This window comes from Cordyceps fumosorosea (genome assembly GCF_001636725.1).
Source record: "Cordyceps fumosorosea ARSEF 2679 chromosome Unknown scaffold_1, whole genome shotgun sequence".
Classification (NCBI taxonomy): domain Eukaryota; kingdom Fungi; phylum Ascomycota; class Sordariomycetes; order Hypocreales; family Cordycipitaceae; genus Cordyceps; species Cordyceps fumosorosea.
The window spans coordinates 2992734-3010329 of record NW_017387301.1 but is presented as its reverse complement, the minus strand read 5'-3'; the positions used below and the strand labels follow the sequence as shown (position 1 = coordinate 3010329).

At 53.5% G+C, this 17596-nt stretch overlaps 5 protein-coding genes across 5 annotated transcripts; 3 read left to right on the top strand and 2 right to left on the bottom strand.

Annotated features, from left to right (window-relative positions):
- Window positions 1–855: 855 nt before the first annotated feature.
- ISF_00974 (Vps54-like protein) lies at window positions 856–2711 on the bottom strand (the record flags this gene model as incomplete). Its single annotated transcript, XM_018844581.1, has 2 exons — window positions 856–1195; window positions 1246–2711. 2 exons carry the CDS (start codon window positions 2709–2711, stop codon window positions 856–858), a joined length of 1806 nt encoding a protein of 601 aa, XP_018709031.1.
- Window positions 2712–4978: 2267 nt separating this feature from the next.
- On the top strand, window positions 4979–7293 carry ISF_00973 (DNA replication licensing factor mcm5; the record flags this gene model as incomplete). The annotated part of the gene is made up of 4 exons (XM_018844580.1): window positions 4979–5115; window positions 5164–5290; window positions 5342–6744; window positions 6801–7293. 4 exons carry the CDS (start codon window positions 4979–4981, stop codon window positions 7291–7293), a joined length of 2160 nt encoding a protein of 719 aa, XP_018709030.1.
- Window positions 7294–9584: 2291 nt separating this feature from the next.
- ISF_00972 (small nucleolar ribonucleoprotein complex subunit) lies at window positions 9585–12398 on the top strand (the record flags this gene model as incomplete). The annotated part of the gene is made up of 3 exons (XM_018844579.1): window positions 9585–9761; window positions 9816–9843; window positions 9895–12398. 3 exons carry the CDS (start codon window positions 9585–9587, stop codon window positions 12396–12398), a joined length of 2709 nt encoding a protein of 902 aa, XP_018709029.1.
- A 428-nt stretch (window positions 12399–12826) lies between these two features.
- On the top strand, window positions 12827–14503 carry ISF_00971 (U4/U6.U5 tri-snRNP-associated protein 2; the record flags this gene model as incomplete). Its single annotated transcript, XM_018844578.1, has 1 exon — window positions 12827–14503. One exon carries the CDS (start codon window positions 12827–12829, stop codon window positions 14501–14503), a length of 1677 nt encoding a protein of 558 aa, XP_018709028.1.
- Window positions 14504–15230: 727 nt separating this feature from the next.
- ISF_00970 (eukaryotic translation initiation factor 4E type 3) lies at window positions 15231–16340 on the bottom strand (the record flags this gene model as incomplete). The annotated part of the gene is made up of 3 exons (XM_018844577.1): window positions 15231–15402; window positions 15460–16251; window positions 16312–16340. 3 exons carry the CDS (start codon window positions 16338–16340, stop codon window positions 15231–15233), a joined length of 993 nt encoding a protein of 330 aa, XP_018709027.1.
- Between the last annotated feature and the right edge of the window lie 1256 nt (window positions 16341–17596).

The following is a 17596-nucleotide window of genomic DNA, read 5'->3' as shown; positions in this document are numbered from 1 at the left end:
TGCCGCACTGTAGCCATGGGTCTAGCGCAGAGCCCATCGGAGCCAGGGGCCTTGATGATCGACAAGAAAAGGAAAATATAGCAGCGTGGATGGAGAGCGCTGGACAAAGGCCACGGCGGCTCGTGAAACATGCCCTGCCTCAGAGGACATGACGTGGACGAGTTGGTCTTTCCCCCCCTCGACGGGGTTTGGCAGCTATGAGCATCCTCTGGTCCAAGGAAGATGAGAAGAAGAAACACCACAAGACCACCCACCGCGTACGACAACACCAGACAGGCTGCCGACAATGCCGAGAGAGGCGCCCTGGCCCTGGCACTTCCGTTCCTCGCGCGTGCGCGACACATGACGGCATCTTTCTGCCCGAGCACCCCTTTCACCTACAATTCTTGTCTCAAAAACTTCTTTCCCAACCTACCGTAAAGTGGCCCTCGAGGCGTCGGTGCTGGTGAGAGGAGGGGGATGTTTGTACATTGCCCAAATGCGACGTCTGCTTTCTTCGCTAACCCATGGCCGTCACCGGCTAGCCCTTGGTGCGCAAGGCGGCTTTGCTTTTTTATCACCATGTTGAGCTGACATGTAGAGTGGCGAAAAGAACCAAAGAAATATATGTCCAGCGTCTGCATGTCTTTGATTTGACCTCGCCTACTTTTCGCCTCTCTCCCCATCCATCCATGGGCGGTGAGCATGTAGACTTGACAGGTCGTCCATGTCTCCGTATCAACGTCTCCGAGTGAAATTTGTACCGACAACTCGGAGCCGTGTAAATACTTCCGTTGCTTGTCCCTGCGCTCGTCTAGCGACACCAGCCTATTCTATCTACATGTTCAACCCTGTTGCTCGTGCGGCAGCCCAGCCCTACATGCTCCTCACACTGTCTGTTTTGCCGTTCACCGCGACATTGTCCTTGGCCGGTGGCTCGGGTGGCTTCTCCTCCTCACCAGACTCAGTCTTTTCGTCTTTAGTGGCAGCATCCTCGTCCTCCGCCTTATCCGTTTTCCCCTCGTCCTCGCCGTTTGCATTGTCTTGCTTCGCTTTGTCCCCCAACGTAGCGTCTTTTGCAGCGTCAACAGCGCTCGCCTCAGCCTCGGCCGCAACTTCTTTGCTGTTGACAATATTTGTCAAGTATTCGCCGGCATCTCCAAATCCCTCGATACTGCCTAGTGTGCTCTTAAACAACGCGATATCTCGGAGCATGCTATGGAAGTTTTAGTACAATAAGCTTCACAACCAAGACTCCCGACGTACCTTTGCTGGCCGGCCTTATTCTTCGCGTCTGCATCTTTGAATGCCGATCCAAGTTGCTCCTTGTAGCCGCTAAACACTGGAAACATGATGCTCTGGGTCGTGCTATCCGGAAGGTGTTTCGTAAGAACCTTGTATAGTGTGCTCGTCTCCTTGACCAACGTTTCCATGTAGCCATGTGTGCGTGCACTTGCGCCGTCCTTGTGCCATTCAATCGCTTTCATACCCTTGGAGTGAACAGTGGCACGGCCGTTCATCATCTCGACCAGCTTCTGATGAATATTGCTCTGGTGCTCTTGTAATAATCGGCGAATCTTGTCAAACTCGCCCATTAGCGCAGACGTGCCTGCGCCGGACCCGGCATGTCGTCGGACAAACTCGCGGATGTGTGGTATGAGCGTAGCTATCAATCCGAGGGCTCGGGATGCGAGGGACAAATGCTTGGTCGTGATGTTCCTAAGTCCCGCAGTCTTTGTAGCGCCCGCGCCCAGGATGAGCTGCGTGCATCGCGAGTTGAAGAGTTGGAGGTAAGCGATTAGAGACGTTGCAATATCTGTGGCCATTGAGGGAATGCCCGCAATCAGATGCAAAAAGCCTTCCAACCCTTGCATGCATAGAAGGGCCGAGTTGGGAAGAATAAATTTCTCAGACTCAATAACAGCTGGTCGCGCCTTTTCCTTTTCGCTGCTGCTCCTTTCCTTGTCTTTTTCCGCCGCCGCCTCCTCCTCCAGCTTCAATTTGAGGAGCTCCATTGCTGGCACCCAAAGCTTACTACCGTTGCCCCACGACTCGGCGTCATGCGTGCTGCATTCCAAGATTTCCCCAAGCTGTCTGGTAAGCTTCTCGTTAAAGTCTTTGGCAACCCATCTATCAGCTTCCATGCCTTGCGCAAGTGTTTGCATTGCAGCGTTCTGGTGCCTCTGGACAAACTCCTTGATATGGCTGTTGACCACATTCTTCAGTGACGTGCCGCTTCGCCCCGAGATAGCTTCACACTCGTTCGCAAAGTACAAGTTCAGCGTAAAGTATCGTAAGAACATGTCCAGTGGCAGATCCGTTGCTTGCTCAGTGCGAACCTTGAGGACCTTGACAATCTTGTCATTGGCAATGTCGACGCCCTGGGCTAAAAGATGTGTTACATCCAACGCCTTGTGCAGCTCCTCTTGGATCTCAACCCCAGGACTAGGCGCCTGGCCTGTCTGAGGGCTACCCAGTGGTGACCGCATGGTGGGAGACTTGACGCCCTCTCCCTCTGGTGTGTCTGCGAGGGATGACGCGATATCCAAGAGAACCTTGACTTGTGTAGATAGTCTCCTTAGTGCCTCTGTCACGCTGATATATATCTTCTTCAGTAAGTCTTCGGCATCTTCAGGCTCCAGCGCACGCAGATTGCGCGCGAGGTTGGCCGACTTTTCCTGACCCGATAGATGTCTCCCCCCACCAGCTGTCGAAACAGACATCAGAGACATGTTGTCATCTTCGCTCGAACTTGGCAAGGGACGTCGAATGAGGTTTCTGATTTCCTTCAATGCCGCATCTCTGTATGCCAGGGCTGCCGTACTGACATGTTTTGCTCGAGACAGACCAGCCATCGCAGGATGCAGCTGTACCTTCAAATCTTCTGTTGCTGTGAGGTATGTGGGGAATACAGACGGTGACCGAGAATGCCCTCCTCTCGCTCGTGAGGCGGCATTATTCCATCGCAAAAGAACATCGGCAGGTGACACAGATTCGACGTGCCGCCGGAAATCTGCGAGAAGAATGGTGATAAATTGTGATTCGTATGCCTTTCCTGCCCTGAATCGCAGCGTGTTGAGATCTGCATCGATATTCTGGAGTGCTGCAGCGCCTCGCAGGTCTCGCAACTCCAGTCCGTCCTCCGTCGGTTCATCGCGCTCCCCAGAGATGAGCTTCTCTATTATGTCAATGCTGTTCAGCGCCTTGTCCACCTCGCCCTCATCTACCAACGATTCGCATGCAGCCAACCCTTCGGCGATTTGGCGAAGTTGCTCGACGGCATGGCTTAATCCTTGAAGGTTTTGTTGTCGTCTTCGTTTTTGGACTGCCTCCAGCCCGCTAGTTGCGACCTCTTCATCCAGGGCCTCCAGTTCTTGTCTCAGCACTCTGATTCTCTCGACAGAATCGGCTGCTTCGGAGTGGAGCTCTTTTAACGAGCCCAGCGCCGTAAAGAATGTGGTTGAAGCTGTTGATATAGAATTGATGAGATGCACTTCTATAGTATCCATGTACCAAGAAAGCTTCTCTTGAAGGATAGCGTTAGTGGCAAGCGCTTTTCGAGGCGCTGCATTGTCATCCTTTGATTTGCCCTCGGCGGGTTTAATGACTTCGGATCGCTCGCTGACAATATCAAACGTTCTCGGATTCTCCAGATGAAAGCCCTCATCAAAGTACACCGTTGGAATAGTCGACAGAGGCGGTGGCCCTTGGGGCACCTTGCGACTGAAGCTTATACTCTGCTTTCGGGACGGACCAGGCGCCTCAATTGATGCCAGTGACGATATTGACGAAGTCGAGCCCCGCCTCGGCGGTCGTGACCTCGACGGTCGCAAGTATCCATCCGCAGTTTCGTTCGGCTCTTCGGGTCTGGAAGGACGGCCAGCAGCTGCCGCATCCTCGTCATTCTCCTGGATGCGGCGAAGTTGCTCGTATAAGGCACCGACTTGCGAGAGATAAGGCTTGAAGTCTTCAATATCGACATGAGGAATGTTCGTCAACGTTACGGGTGGAATGTCTCGCGCTGTCGGTGGCTTGTGAGCGCTTGAAGTTGGCGCTGATGTATGAGGTTGGAGGCCGGTTCGTACAATAGGCGGCTGGAGCAATGTCGAGATGGCTGCATGCCGTTAGTAAGGTAGCCGGTAACCAAGACGAATCAGGACAGACCATTTTGACCAGATTCGTAAACCGAGAGGTTGCCGCCACTGACAGGAGGATGCAAAGCACCACCGGTGGAATGAATGGAGCTCGCTATCGATCCTCGTCTCGAAGCCAGCTTATTCCTGCTGCGTAAGGCGTTAGGTATGTGATCGATTGGAAACGTAAGGCAATCTATAAGCACACCTGTGAAACGGATAGTCTGCGCGACCGCCGGTTGGCAGTGTTGACAAGCTATCGACGGACTTGCCGGCATTGGGCGAGGAAAACATGGTGCGTGGGCTCTACGAGCCAGGAGTGACGAGCAGCTCGTGGGTGCTGTTGCAATGTGTTGTGATTTATCTGGGTATCATCGCTGTAAGAAAATATTGCTGGTAGCAGAGTACATGAATTCGAGGCTGTGATGGAAACGCAAAATAGTATTAAATGGTTGCAATGGCGAGCAATGCGCCAGTTGTCGTCATTGTCGCAAACTAATGAGCACCAAAGTCAAAGGGCCACGAGGTGCAATTGCACTGTGGCCCGCGCGAAGGAGCTTCAGCCTATTCAACGGAGCTGTAGACAACCGATAGCCGAAGAATCACCGGTTGCTGCACGTGATGACGTTCAGTCCACTGCAAAGCCACAGAAGAGCTAACAACCCACCAGCCACATGGAGCGGCTTACGCTGCTGCAACCACTTAAAGTCGCGTGTCGCGTCGGCTGGGTCGACGCGTCTTTACGCGCAAAGTGTATCCTTCGATGCAGGGGGCTTTTTGTAACCCCTCCACAACTCTCACATTCCGCTTCCTGCGATTTGCGATTTGCAGCATCATCTCTCTGCAAAACCAGAAAGTCGCCCATAATGGATGCGCCATCTGTATATTCGACGCATGTATACGAGCCGAGCTCCGCGGAAACGGGCGACACGAGACTGCAGATCCAAGCACAGCTCGAAACCTTCACTCTTGACTTCCGTCTGGACAGCAAATTCGTCTATCGGTATGACTTTGTCGCAACATGACAGGTCATGAGCTAACAACGATCTAGTGAACAACTTCGCGAAAATGCTCTTGTACAAAAATACTACTGCGATGTAAACATCAACCACTTGATCAGCTTCAACGAGGAGCTTGCACACAAGATTGTCTCCGAGCCAGCAGAAATCATTCCTCTGGTAAGAAATTTGTCCGAAAACTGCTGGAGATTTAGCTTACGCTCTACCTAGTTTGAAAATGCTTTGAAAAAATGCACTCACAGAATTCTCTTCCCCCACGATCGCCAAGTCAAACTTCCGCAGCACCAGCTGCTGCTTCACTCCGACGGCGAGGATGTTTCCATTCGTGACCTTGACTCTGTGAATATTGCCCGGCTAGTCCGAGTTCCTGGTATTGTCATTGGCGCCTCCGTCATGTCGTCAAAGGCCACAGAGCTACATCTGCAGTGCCGAAACTGCCACGACTCACAATCTATTCCTATCCTCGGCGGTTTTTCAGGCGTTTCCCTTCCCCGCCAGTGCGCTCGCAAGAGAATTCCGAACGACCAAAGCCCCAAGTGTCCTCTCGACCCATACTTTGTCATGCATGAAAAATCGATTTTCATTGACCAGCAGGTCATCAAACTGCAGGAGGCACCAGATCAGGTCCCCGTTGGTGAACTCCCTCGACATGTGCTCATCTCGGCCGACCGATACCTCACAAACCGAGTCATCCCTGGCTCTCGTTGCACAGTCACGGGCATTTTCTCCATTTACCAGAACAAGGGCTCCAAGTCCGCTACGAGTGGTGCTGTTGCCATTCGCACACCATACCTACGCGCCGTCGGTATTCAGACCAGCTCTGACCAACTTAAGGGCTACACCAGCTATACAGAAGAGGAAGAGCAAGAGTTTTTGGAAATGAGTCGTCGACCAGATCTATACAACGTGATGGCAGAGTGCATTGCCCCGTCCATCTATGGTAACAACGATATCAAGAAAGCCATTCTTTGCCTTCTGATGGGAGGCTCCAAGAAACTGTTGCCTGACGGAGCTAAACTAAGAGGCGATATCAATGTGCTTCTTCTTGGTGACCCCGGAACGGCTAAGTCCCAGCTGCTCAAGTTTGTCAGCAAGGTCGCTCCTATTTCTATATACACATCTGGCAAGGGCTCGTCCGCCGCCGGTTTAACGGCATCCGTCCAGCGAGACCAATCAACACGCGAATTTTACCTCGAGGGCGGAGCCATGGTGCTTGCTGACGGCGGTGTCGTCTGCATTGACGAGTTTGACAAGATGCGCGACGAGGATCGCGTGGCCATCCATGAAGCCATGGAGCAGCAGACGATTTCTATTGCGAAAGCCGGTATTACGACCATTTTGAACGCAAGAACTTCAGTATTAGCAGCGGCAAACCCCATCTTTGGTCGCTACGACGATATGAAGTCTCCCGGAGAAAACATCGACTTCCAAACCACTATTCTTTCTCGTTTCGACATGATCTTCATTGTCAAGGACGATCATAGCAAAGAAAAGGATATCAATATTGCCAAGCACGTCATGGGTATTCACATGCAAAACCGCGCCGTTGAAGAAATGGTCGAGTCAGAGATTCCAGTGGACAAGATGAGGAGATACGTTTCCTACTGCAGAAAGTAAGATCATTGCCTTTTACTGCTCATCTTTCTTCCCCTACTAACAGATCTCCTAGCCGCTGCGCTCCCCGTCTGAGCCCGGAAGCCGCCGAGAAGCTGTCGTCACACTTTGTCTCCATCCGCCGGCAGGTCCACGCCGCTGAGATCGAGGCCAACACGCGCTCTTCCATCCCCATCACCGTGCGCCAGCTCGAGGCCATTGTTCGCATCACCGAGTCGCTGGCCAAGCTGACGCTGTCGCCCGTCGCCACCGAGGCGCACGTCGACGAGGCCATCCGCCTCTTCCTCTGCTCCACCATGAACGCCGTCAACCAGGGCAGCAACCAGGGTAGCCGCGAGCTCAACGACGAGGTCAACAGCGTCGAGGCCGAGCTGAAGCGCCGCCTGCCCATCGGCTGGAGCACCAGCCTGGTCGCGCTGCGCCGCGAGATGGTCGAGGGCAAGGGCTATAGTGAGCAGGCGCTGAACAGGGCCCTGATGTACATGGAGAGGAGGGACACAATTGTCTTTAGGAATCAGGGTGCCCAGATCCATCGCAACGGTGCGTAGAATATGCATACGGTAATTGTTTTATCTGTTTCGAATCGGGAGCATGCATAGGAATATCTTCTGGAGTTGGTTATGTAAGTGAGCTCTAACGGGAAATGATGACAATTTTTTATATTGGGTATAATCTGTTGGTTTTAGCAACGCAAGGAAAAAGAATAAATCATTAAGAATATATACATGTTCAATTTATCTATACTCAGCCGGTGCTTGGGCTATGCATGCTACTGCGAGTGTCGGGTCGTAGGAATGAACTTCTATAATACAGGCGCTGCAGACTCTTCCGCTTGCTCATCCTCAAGTCTCTTAGCGTCCACTTCCTTCCAGTCCTTCTCAGACGTATGGAAATACAGCGACAGCCCAGCGAAGACTGCCCAAATCTCGCCCGAGATCGCCAAGTGCATCAACTCAGAGCCAAGTAGATGGGTGACCCCGCGCCAAGACAAGTCACTCAGGACATTGGGAAGATATATATCATCGCATGGCAGGCCGTACCGTAGTCTGTGAGCGCGCGCCATAAGCCTTAACGCAGTGGCCTCGTAAGGGGCCATCAGAAGCCTGAGGATTGTATCCGTGAACATGTTGGCGGCAAGCAATGCGGGGAGCTGTGTGAGTAAAGTATCCAGGTAGACGGGTGAGGCAGCGGTTCTCGAATCGGCTGTCTGACTGGGCCGTAACTCGGCAGACCATAGCCCAGGCGGCGCATCTGGGCTAGCCTCACTAGCCTCCACATCGAAGCTGATCAACGTGGTGCTGACTCGCTCGTTGTCTTCCTCGTCAGTCTCATATTCGTCTTCCCGGTTCATGTACGCACTCGCGTGAGGTTCGCGATGCTCGGTTGGTTCCATATTCACACCAGGAGCCTCAGGTATCAGGGTTGCTTCTTCTATCGTATTTGGCGATCCTTCCACTGGAGTCTCATCCGGCAAAGTCAGAGGAACTGCTTCCAGGGTTGGACCGGGAGGTGCCGGCGGCGGAGGTATTCTGCGCCCTCGAAATGTCGTGCTAGGGATTTTTTTAAATACTCGGGACCAAATCTCGGGCTGTAAGTCTCTTGCGAGCCGGAGGACCATGACCCAAATCAGAAAGGGGGTCGCATTCACGATGGCGGTGCCGGTCCAACGGAGCAAAGAGGGGATGTCGAATGCCTCCAATGGTGGTGGTGCAGGAATCGGGGAGTCTTCTGTGAATGGAATGAAATATGAAGGTCGTGGCAGCCACCTATTAGTTGGGATCAGGCCAAGTCGCTGCATTGACGCAAAGTACTTGAGATGGGTCCGGAAATATGACCACGCATCAAGCACGCTCAAAATAGTTAGCACGCGTCGGATAGAAATTCGGATAGATCTTACATTCGACGCGCCACGGTCCTGTCTTTATCAAAGAGCCATAGCCTGAATACGGCGCGGTCTACATAGTTCGCAAAGAGTCCGGCAGCTGCGCCAGGGATAATGTCTCTGCTCCACGAAAACTCATGCCGTCGTTGCCAAAACTGCCAATAAGGAATCTTGGAGAATTCGCGATAGATCTTCTGGTTATTAGCGCAGCGAAAACTCAAGAGGAAGGGTGCTCATACCAGGATGCGCTGGCGCATGCCATGAATGCCAAAGAGCCCAACCATCTCCATCGCACGTCTAGCGTGCGAGTCAAGTTGACGACCAATATGTTCTTCGTGCGCATCATGTCTCCTTTGCGATTCTGCTTCCGGGCTTTTGTTTGGATTCTCAGGCTCCGCAACACCAATCACCAGCATGACCTCATTATGTGCTCTCACTATCTCACGATTGATGCGCTTGGTAGACAGGTTGACAGGACGCCCTCTTTGATCATACTGCTGTGGTGGATGACGATGATCCTCGGGGCCTTCACCCGGTACAACATCGTCGTATGGTGATCGACCCTTGAGTCGCGTTAGAAACGTCATGTGCTTTAGTATCTGTTCCCTCTGCACTGAGGAGCCTCACCAAAGCTTGGGCAGTAAGCGGGCCCTGCACACCCATGGCGAAGTAATTGTGAAGGCGTGTCGTAGTGGGAGTATATCGGCGCGGTATATGATCAAGCACTATTCTGCATCAAAAGTACCAGCATTTTGATGAATTCCAAAAAGTTTCATTAATCTGAGAGATGATGTTGGAGCATCGATGAGGCCCGCACGCGGTACGATACAGCTACTTTGGGGACGTTGCCGATAAAGTGGGCCGCCCGTCTTATCTTATCATGCTGTCCAAAAAAAATTCCTGGTCGGTCCTACTTGCGCATCTGCATTCTGTAATAAACGCCAGCACCGATCAAATATGGCTACGAAGCAGCCCTTGAAGACGACTTTTGACGTCGATCGTGTGATTCGACCGATATTTACTGGCGGTTCTGTATCAATCGACAACGATGCGCAGATCTTGGCCACAACAATTGGCGAGGATGCTATCCTGACGAACCCCGCCAACGGTCGGCATCTTGGTGAAATCGAAGGAGTGCGTTGCGACTTCGTCCCCAACAGGCAAATTCCTTACTAATTCTATGATTAGGATGGAGAGCTCATTTCTACCCTTACTTGTGCGTAACAGCACTCTCTTCTCACGAAATGCATCTACTGACCTCTGGCAGTGACACCTTCTGCTTCGCATCTCATCATCTGCTCTCGATCACTGTCTATGAGAATATTTTCGCTCAAGAAATCGGCCGACGGAAGTTCTGTTGAATCATCACTTATTCGAACTCTTAAACCCCATACCACGCCGGTGTCTGTCCTTGCAGTCGATCGAACAAGCACGCTCCTCGCCACCGGCGGCACCGACGGCGCGATCAAGGTCTGGGATATTGCTGGAGGGTATGTGACCCATACATTTCGCGGACCTTCAGTCCTTGTTTCGGCTTTGCACTTCTTCGAGGTTGCATCTCGATCCCAAGACGCCGGGCGTTCTCGCAAGGGCAAAGGACAAGCGCGGGACGACGGCGAAGAAGAAGATTCGAACACGACTAGCTTCAGGCTCATTTCCGGAAGTCAGGATGGAAAAGTCAAAGTCTGGGACTTGAACAAGCGGAGTTGCATCGCAAACCTTGACTCGCATGTCTCTAACGTGCAGGGCCTAGACTATTGCCCGACTCAGCATGCCATCGTAACCGCGAGTCGAGACAAGACGCTCATCTGGTGGGATGCTAAGTCTTGGAAGATCCGCAAAGTTGTGCCCTGTTTAGAGCTTGTTGAAGCTGCCGGGTTTCTTGACGATGGAAACTTGACGTATTCAGCTGGTGCCACCGGTTGCCTGCGTATCTGGGACACCGATACGGGCAAGGAGCTGACACCAAAGCAATCGGAGAAGAGCGAAGAAGAGGCATTCGTAACCGCTCTGAATACCCCCCGTCTACCATTTATTCTAGGTGTTCAGGTAGACCATACGCTGGCCCTTTACAAAACTCCAACGAAGGCCGATCCTACATCCCTCTCTGCGCCTAAGCCTTTTCGCCGCATTTCTGGAACCCACGACGACATAATCGATCTTGCCTATATGCTGCCAGATAGCACTATGCTGGCATTGGCCACAAACTCCGAGGACATTAGATTGGTATCTGTCGTGGATTCCGATGCAGAGGGTGCTTCCGCGGCGTGGGACCTTGATGGCGCGCCATACTTCGGCCAAGATACAGCATTGCTTAAAGGGCATGAAGATATTGTCATCTCACTGGATGTCGATTGGTCTGGGCACTGGATTGCTACCGGTGCAAAGGATAATACGGCTAAGCTTTGGCGAATCGATCACACAAACCGATCGTACACATGTTGGGCAACCTTCTCAGGACACGCCGAGTCCCTCGGTGCAGTTGGTCTTCCTCACACAGCACCACAAGAGAGCTCGCAGGCATTCAAAGATCCCTTATCTCACCCTCCTGCCTTCATAATTACCGGTTCCCAGGACCAGACTATCAAGAAGTGGGAGGTGCCTCGTAAGCCGCTGCAGCAGGGCTCAAAGCTGGGAGCTAAAGCACTTTATACTCGAAAGGCCCATGACAAGGATATCAACGCCATCGATGTTCATCACTCCGGGAACTTGTTCGCGTCAGCCTCTCAGGACAAAACTGTGAAAATTTGGTCTGTTGCCGAGGGAGAAGTGCAAGGTATTCTACGTGGCCACAAGCGAGGTGTATGGTCGGTACGATTTTCGCCCGCGAACCTTCCTACGCTACAGGGCGATGACGGACCCGTCACGGGCAAGGGTGTCGTTCTTACGGGCAGCGGTGACAAGAGCATCAAGCTATGGAGTCTGGCCGACTACACCTGCATTCGAACATTTGAGGGGCATTCAAACAGTGTATTGAAGGTCGCATGGCTCAACATGCCCGTCAAGGGCGAGCAGAGGAAAACAGTCCAGTTTGTTAGTGCCGGCGGTGATGGACTTGTTAAGGTTTGGGACGCGAATTCGGGCGAGACAGAGTGCACGCTGGACAATCACGAGGACAGAGTATGGGCAGTTGCTGTCCAGGCAAAGACAAATATGATTGTCTCTGGCAGCGGTGACTCGACAGTCTCTTTTTGGAAGGATACCACAACAGAGACACGAGCGGCCGCGTCCAAGGCTGCGCTGGAGTTGATTGAGCAGGAGCAGGAGCTGCAAAACCACATCCACGCCGGCTCTTACAGAGAGGCGATCACACTGGCATTGCAACTGAATCATCCCGGGCGACTATTGTCTCTCTTCACCTCGGTTGTGACTGGGGAGAAGAAGGATGAGGGGAGTCACACTGGCTTGCGAGCTGTGGATGAAGTTCTCGGCAATCTTTCCGACGACCAGATTTTCCTTTTGTTACTCCGCCTTCGCGATTGGAACACGAATGCGCGCACTGCTCCTATTGCACAGAGGATTCTTTGGGCTCTCGTGCGCAGCTACCCGGCTTCCAAATTTTCCAACTTGTCTGTCAGGGGAGCCAAGGGACAGCAGAGCCTCAAGGACATTCTACAAGCATTGAGAGTCTACACCGAGAGACACTACAAGCGCATGGAGGAGTTGGTGGACGAGAGCTATTTGGTAGAGTACACGTTGCAGGAGATGGATAACCTTGCCCCTGTAGCAGGTGAGGATGAGCCCATGGAGGATGCTGTGTCGGTGGCATAGTTTTGTATATAGCAAGCTCTAAGACATGTATATAGCTGAGCGGCGAGCCATTCGGAGTTTTAAACCGGCTTTGAAAATTCAGAACCAATTCGGGGTATTATTTTGAAAGTCAAATTGCGATGAGCTTGACATGTTAGGTATAAGTTGCTGCTACTACTTAGGTACATAAGTTACCAATTCAAGCTGCCCTGATTCAAGCTGCCCTAATTCAAGCTGCCCTGAGTGAGGCTCACCAAGCGCTGTGGAGCCCCACCAGCGAGAAGCTCTTCAGAAGCCTTCACGTCCCACGACATTTCGCTCTGTACACTACACCATTTTATTCATGCGCCGCCGCCTTCTGAAAACAGGTCAATTCCCTTAACGAAGCTTGTTGAGGAAAATAAGGCACACTGGGAGACTGCTGCGCATCGATATAAGGGCTGGACACAATGAGCAAGCGACACGCCACCGAGGCGCTCGAAGACTTGCAGGGCATCGCCTCGCCCTCCTCCAAACGATCACGGACGCACGAGGCCGAATCGCCTATCGAAGGCAAAAGCATAGCGGGCGCGTTGGAGAACGGTGGCATAAACGGGCACGAAGCTACAGCGCGCGGCAGTGACGATAAAGACGACGACGACGACGACGACGAGTTTGAAGGCGCAGATGCGGCGCCCATCGCAGCGCCCACGCGGCAGGCCAACCCAGCCGCAGGCTATGACGACCTGTACCTCGACACCATCGACCGCAACGTGCTCGACTTTGACTTTGAGAAACTGTGCTCGATATCGCTCTCCAACATAAACGTCTACGCGTGCCTCGTCTGCGGACGCTACTTCCAGGGCCGCGGGCCAAAGTCGCACGCCTACTTCCACGCGCTCGACGAGGACCACCACGTCTACATCAACCTCGAGACGCAGAAGGTCTACGTGCTACCCGAGGGCTACGAGGTCAAGAGCAAGGCGCTCGACGACATCAAATACGTGTCGGATCCGAGGTACACCAAGAAGGAGGTCATGGAGCTGGACCGGCCGGCCGCGGCGGCGCGAACGAAGAGCTGGACGCTGAGCGGCAAGGAGTACGTGCCGGGCTTCGTGGGCATGAACAACATCAAGGAGAACGACTACCTCAACGTCGTCGTGCAGGCGCTGTCGCACGTCACGCCGCTGCGCAACTACATGCTGCTCGAGGACTTCTCCGGCAAGTCGGAGCTGGTCAAGCGGTGCAGCATTCTGTTCCGCAAGATCTGGAACCCGCGAGCCTTCCGGTCGCACGTGTCGCCGCACGAGCTGCTGCAGGAGATCGCGCTGCGCTCCAACAAGCGCTTCACGCTGACCGCGCAGTCGGACCCCGTCGACTTCCTCCTCTGGTTCCTCAACAACCTGCACCTCGGGCTTGGCGGCAGCAAGACGCGGCCGGGCAGCTCCATGGTGCAGCGCGCCTTCCAGGGCCGGCTCAAGGTCGAATCGCAGGCCATCACGGCGCGCGCCGACGCCGGCGACCGGCTGCGCTTCGAGGACGCCGGCGCCGTGCAGGTCGACGTCGCGCCCTTCCTCCTGCTCACCCTGGACCTGCCGCCCGCGCCGCTCTTCCGCGACGAGAGCGCGCAGAACATCATCCCGCAGGTGCCGCTGACCACGCTGCTCGCCAAGTACGACGGGCGCGCCGCGCAGGAGCACCACGCGCAGCGCAAGCGCTTCCGCCTGCTGCACCCGCTGCCGCCGCTGCTCGCGCTGCACGTCCGCCGCTTCGGCCGCAACAAGTTCGTGACGGAGCGCAACCCGACCATCGTCACCTTTGACGCCCGCGCGGGGATCGACCTCGCGCCGTACGTCGAGCCCAGCCCGGCGCACCACCCGCCCGGCGAGCCCGTGTGGTACGACCTCGTCGCCAACGTGGTGCACGAGGCCGTCCGCGCGGCCAAGGACGACGTCGCGGACACGGGCGAGGAGCGCAAGACGTGGAGGGTCCAGCTGCGCGACAAGGCCACCGGCGAGTGGGTGGTCTGCCAGGACCTCTTCGTCGACAAGGTCCAGGCCGAGCTGCTGTACCTCGGGGAGTCATATCTGCAGATCTGGGAGCGCAGGAGGGAGGCCCCGGGCAAGGGCAAGGCGAACGCGACATAGAAGACACGGAAAGGGTCGGCAGGGAGCGGCGCAACGTTGTAATATATACCGATTTTTGAACAGGCAAAGGCGTTCAATTTAGTAGCAAAAAAGGAGGGACCCTAGTGGTGCTAGCATTATTCAAATGCGACAGCATAGTTGTAAATGCAACAGTCACGCGGATTAGAAGCGTCTTGTTTGTTAAGGGCCCTTTTTTCATTATTCCAAGCTGGAATCTCGCTTCCCAGAACATTCGCTATCCTGTCGTACTTCGTGCCACATCCGGTTCTCTATAATACAAGCCTCCCTTTCCCTTGATACCAACCAAAAAGAATTGCCAATCAACACATCCAAAAGCCCTCGCCATGTTCCAGGCGGGCGTAAGAAAAAGTACGAGACAAACTCGCAACCCCAAATGTTCTGCCAACTTCCAGGCTCCCCCGCCATATACATTCACAGAAGGGCCGCAGACTCAAACAAGGAATAGGTAACAAAGCTGATTCGCCGCGCGATCCAAAACAGCAACGTGAAATGGGAAGTAATATCCTTTTTTCTCCTGCGGTATTCGCAACAGAAACAGACAGAGTACAGGCAATACAGTAACAACGCGGGATCATGAATACATCAGGGGGCAAAGGCTCAGCCTTGGGCTCAAGAAAAGTCGGAACCACGATTTTGCCTTTCTTCTTATTCCAGCCTTAACTTTAGTGTACAGGTAGGCGGTAGCAAGCCACTTCGGCAAGGCCCGTTAATCGTGGCCCTGTCTTGAAGTGCCAGCGTTTCGCTTGTCGTTGTGATGCTGGATAGCCTTCTCGCGACGCTGCTCATCAATGGCGGTCCTCTGCTGAATGCTGGAGTCGTGACTCTTGAACTCAACGCGGGTGTTTTGGGGGAAGTTCAGGATGCGCTTCATGGTCTCACTGGAAAAAGTCAGCGCCTGTTCATACGTTGTTGTCTGCCTACTCCACGGCACTTACCGAATCTTCAGCACACGACCCCCATCAGTCCGGGTCCAAATGCTGAGGATATCTTCACCATTACGCATACTAAGCACCGCACCGCACACTTCCTCGCCCGCATCCCCGAACTGGTCGCCGATTAGCGAAAGGAGCAGATCCTCCCAGTGTCGGTCAGCCACGCCCTTCTTCATCCGAACAACCCATTTTCCGCCAGTTCTATTGACTTCGTCTTCCCAGATAGGACGAATGTCCTTCTTGAAAAGGTGGTAGTCGGACACGACTGGCAGAGAGGAAGGCCTTTTGAGATGTGAGTAGACTCCCCAGAATTCCTCCGCGGTGCGTACGGTGGCAATTCCGTGCAACGTGTTCTCATACTCAATGTAGCCATGGGCCTTTGAGATGGGAGGGCGGTACCAGAACGACCAGGCGTCTTTCAGCGGGTGTATCTGGCCGACGGCAGGCCCAGCGGGTCTGGTCTCTGATATAGAGGCCATGTTTCGCGCCTTTCCAACCACCTTAGTAGCATCTTTTCCAGTACCCTGCTTGGGCGCGGCGGAAGCCATGGCGGAATCGAAGGGGTTGCCCGGCGTCTTGGGCGTCTTTGCAGAGCCAAACGATGCAAAGGCGCCCGAGCCTAGACCAAAGGCGCTGGAGGCACCAGTGCCCGTGGTGGGTGAGGCTAGAGCGCTCCCTGGGTTAGAGGGAAATGCTCCGAGCTTGCCATCTTGGCGTCTGGAGGAGGAGGAGGCAAATCGGCCGAAATCACCTGGGGCACCGTTGGCTGGCGTCGTCAAGGAGAGCTTGCTGGAGCTGTTTGAAGGTGTCAGTTGGCTGTTGCGATTCGACGGAGGTGTATGGCTAGTTACTGACTTTGTGCGACGAGCCCATAGGTTATCCATTGACGCCGTTTCACTGACTCGTATGATGCAAGGCGGCGGTTGAGCGCAGGAACGGCACCTGGCAATGAACGGGCGAGGGCGGTGGGGGAGGCGAGGGCGGTGGTGGGGGACAAAAACGACGGAGCAGCGAGAGGAAGAAGGTTTGCTTGCGGTAGGTTTGTCGCGATGTTGATGATGGGTTCACGTCGTCGAATGCGGTTTCGAGTGAGCAAGAACGAGGTGTCGACTAGCGAGGGAGGATTCCAGGCACGCGAGCTGGGCAGCGTTGGCGGTCGGTGCTGGAGGAAACGGCGCGCGTAAATAGAGAGCGGTGGGTTTGAGTTGAAAATGCGCAGATACGGTTATATAGGGATGTTCGAAGTGTGTGACTGTGAGCAACAGAGAGACGTGGTTCGATGGTGGTATGTGGTGGTGTGTTGTGTGGATCAGAGGAGGTCGAAGAGAAGAATTCTGCTAACGTGAGGTTTAGTTGGGTTATCCAGTAGAGGCAGACTGGCCAGCAACGACTTATTAGGCAGGTTAGTACGGATGTGTAGGCAAGGCAAGCTGTGTGTGTGGCAGTGGTGGCGCTCTGAGTGTGGAGAAGCGCAGAGAACTAACTGATTAATATGCACCAACATAGGTAAATTGCTAAGCACCAAAGGTCAATGCTTGTGGCGTTGGTTTTCCTCACCTTTGTCTCCAGAACCGAAGGACGGACGAGAGAAAAGCAAGAGAAAATAATAATATTGAGAAAAAAAAAGGAAATATTCCAAAGCCAAATAGAACCCATCCTTCTCTGTCAGTACCTTAGCAGTACATCTCCCATGTGCTGATACCCAACCCATATCCGACTGCAGCGCAGCACGTAATAAGGTATGTATACTTACCAAGGTAGGCAGTGGTCGGAGAGGTACAGTAACTAGGTTGAACTAGGTTGTGCAACAAACAACTACAAAACGTAGCTATTTCCTACTGCGCATACTTGACAGGGAATAAATCTCTCGTGCCGCGCTCACTTTACCAACCGTTCTGTTTTCCTTCTTCTCTTTGTTCTATATTACAGAGAGCCCTCCGAGACTAACTTGACCAGGACCCCCACCAGGGCAAGGAGTTGGTCCTCGCCTCAGGTAAATTTCGACAAGTTGCAGGCTGCCGTTGCTACGACCGAGCTACCCGTCCAAATTGAATTAAAGTGTAATATTTATAAAATCAGAATTAAATGAGTCCCTTTTTGGACTTGATCCTGGTTTTAAATTAGTCAATTCTTTATCAAG